Genomic DNA, 2500 nt, shown 5'->3' with positions numbered 1-2500 from the left:
TTGGTTGTGGGGAAAGTGGGAGAAAGGAAAACGAAAGGGAGAGAGAGAGAGAAATGAATTGGTTGTGGGGAAAGTGGGAGAAAGGAAAACGAAAGGGAGAGAGAGAGAGAAATGAATTGGTTGTGGGGAAAGTGGGAGAAAGGAAAACGAAAGGGAGAGAGAGAGAGAAATGTATTGGTTGTGGGGAAAGGGGGAGAAGGGAAAACGAAAGGGAGAGAGGCAGAGACATGAATTGGTTGTGGGGAAAGTGGGAGAAAGGAAAACGAAAGGGAGAGAGAGAGAGAAATGAATTGGTTGTGGGGAAAGTGGGAGAAAGGAAAACGAAAGGGAGAGAGAGAGAGAAATGAATTGGTTGTGGGGAAAGTGGGAGAAAGGAAAACGAAAGGGAGAGAGAGAGAGAAATGAATTGGTTGTGGGGAAAGGGAGAAAGGAAAACGAAAGAGACAGAGAGAGAGAAATGAATTGGTTGTGGGGAAAGTGGGAGAAAGGAAAACGAAAGGGAGAGAGAGAGAGAAATGAAGTGGGTGTGGGGAAAGTGGGAGAAAGGAAAACGAAAGGGAGAGAGAGAGAGAAATGAATTGGTTGTGGGGAAAGTGGGAGAAAGGAAAACGAAAGGGAGAGAGAGAAAAATGAATTGGTTGTGGGGAAAGTGGGAGAAAGGAAAACGAAAAGGAGAAAGAGAGAGAAAAAAAATACTGTGGGAAAGGGAGAGAGAGAAGAAAATGATTTGGTTGTGGGAAAGGGAGAGAGAAAAAGATAATTGGCTGTGAGAAAGAGAGAGAGAGAAAAAGGAAAATGAATTGGCTCTGGGAAAGGGGAGAGAGAGAGAGAGAGAGAGAGAGAGAGAGAGAGAGAGAGAGAGAGAGAGAGAGAGAGAGAGAGAGAGAGAGAGAGAGAGAGAGAGAGAGAGGTTTAACTGTGGGAAAGGGAGTGAAAAAAGAAAATTATTTGGCTGTGGGAACGAGAAAAGAAAATGAATTGGCTGTGAGAAAAGGAGAGAGAAAGAGAAAAAATGATTTTACTGTGGGAAAGGGAGAAAGGGAAAGAGATATTCAACTTAGTTGTGGGAAAGAGAGAGAGGCAAGTAAAAGAGTTACTTGAGCTATAGAAAATGTAATGATAAAAAGCTAGAGTAGATGTGGAAAAGAGTAGGGGAAAAACGCTGTGAGAAGAAGAGAGCTAGAGAGATAAACAGAGATAGATAGATAGATAAATAGATAGATAGATAGAGAGAGAGAGAAAAGAAAGAGAGAGAAAGAGCGAGAGAGAGAGAGAGAGAGAGAAATTCTAACTCGACTGTGGGAAAGTGTAAGAACATACATTATGTCCATGTTATAGAATTTTTTCTGATCTTTTTCTTTTCTTGAGGGAAGCACAAGTGGTATGTCCCCGTTTCATAAGTACCCCTTTGATTGTGGTTTTAGGCGCTTATGAACAATAACAATGACCAGAATCGTGCTGCAGTTTCGATTATCACAACCTCAGCATAACGTACGACAATTTTTTCTCTCTCTCTTCTCTCACATCCTTAAAAAAAAAAAAAAAAAAAAAAAAAAAAAAAAAAAAAAAAAACACGGAAGAAAACGAAAAAAAAAAAAAAAAAACGAAAATGATAATAATAATACTCACTCGGCGAGAAAACTAGTTGCACGTAAGGGGGATATTTCACCCTAATTACAGCCTCGGTCGTCAGGGCGGTGTTCAGCGCTGGGCTAAACACCTGGCAGGTAAGAGTCCGCCCGTTGTGGTGCCGTGTGGGCGTGAAGGTGTAGGTGAAGTTGGTGTCGATGAGTTTGCCGTCTGGCCTCACCCTCCTGTGGTACTGGGTCCCCTTGGTGATGACCGATCCCTTTTCGTCCACCCATTGCATCTAAGAGAAAGAAAAAGATAATGATTTACATTGGATATCTTTAAAGATAGATGTCTTCCTTATTCACCCATTGCATCTAAGAGAAAGAAAAAGATAATGAAGATTTAAATGGGATCTCTTTAAAGACGACTGATTCCTTTTCGTCCACCCATTGCATCTAAGAGGAAAGAAAAAGATAAGGAAGATTTACATTGGATCTATTTAAAGCCATTGCATCTAAGAGGAATAAAAAAGATAATTAAGATATAAATTGGATCTATCTAAAGATCCCTTTTCGTCTACCCATTGCATCTAAGAGGAATCAAAAGATAATGAAGATATCAATGGAATCTATTTAAAGATAGCTTTCTTCCTCGTCAAGCCATTGCATCTAAGAGGAATAAAGAGATATTTAAGATATCAATGGGATCTATTTAAAGATGGCTGATCCCTTTTCCTTGCATTTGAGAGAGATAAAAAAAATGAAGATTTAAATTGGATCTATTTAAAAATGGCTTTCTTCCTCGTTTATCCATTGCATCCAAGAGGAATAAAAAGATAATGAAGATATCAATGGAATCTATTTAAAGATAGCTCTCTTCCTCGCCCACCCCATTGCATCTACTAAGAATAAAAAAGACATTTAGGATA

The 2500-nt window shown here is 39.6% G+C and overlaps 1 protein-coding gene across 1 annotated transcript in view; it reads right to left on the bottom strand.

Moving 5' to 3' along the window:
- The window catches only part of LOC113802349 (irregular chiasm C-roughest protein), a 67408-nt gene that overhangs the window by 9679 nt on the left and 55229 nt on the right, over positions 1-2500 (bottom strand). The window contains exon 4 of the mRNA XM_070118959.1: positions 1630-1870. Within this exon, the coding sequence (XP_069975060.1) occupies positions 1630-1870 (241 nt within the window). The remainder of the gene's footprint in view (positions 1-1629; positions 1871-2500) is intronic.

The sequence above is a fragment of the Penaeus vannamei genome, chromosome 43 (assembly GCF_042767895.1).
Source record: "Penaeus vannamei isolate JL-2024 chromosome 43, ASM4276789v1, whole genome shotgun sequence".
NCBI lineage: Eukaryota > Metazoa > Arthropoda > Malacostraca > Decapoda > Penaeidae > Penaeus > Penaeus vannamei.
The sequence above is the reverse complement of the archived record's forward strand: the minus strand, read 5'-3'. Positions and strand labels throughout refer to the sequence as shown.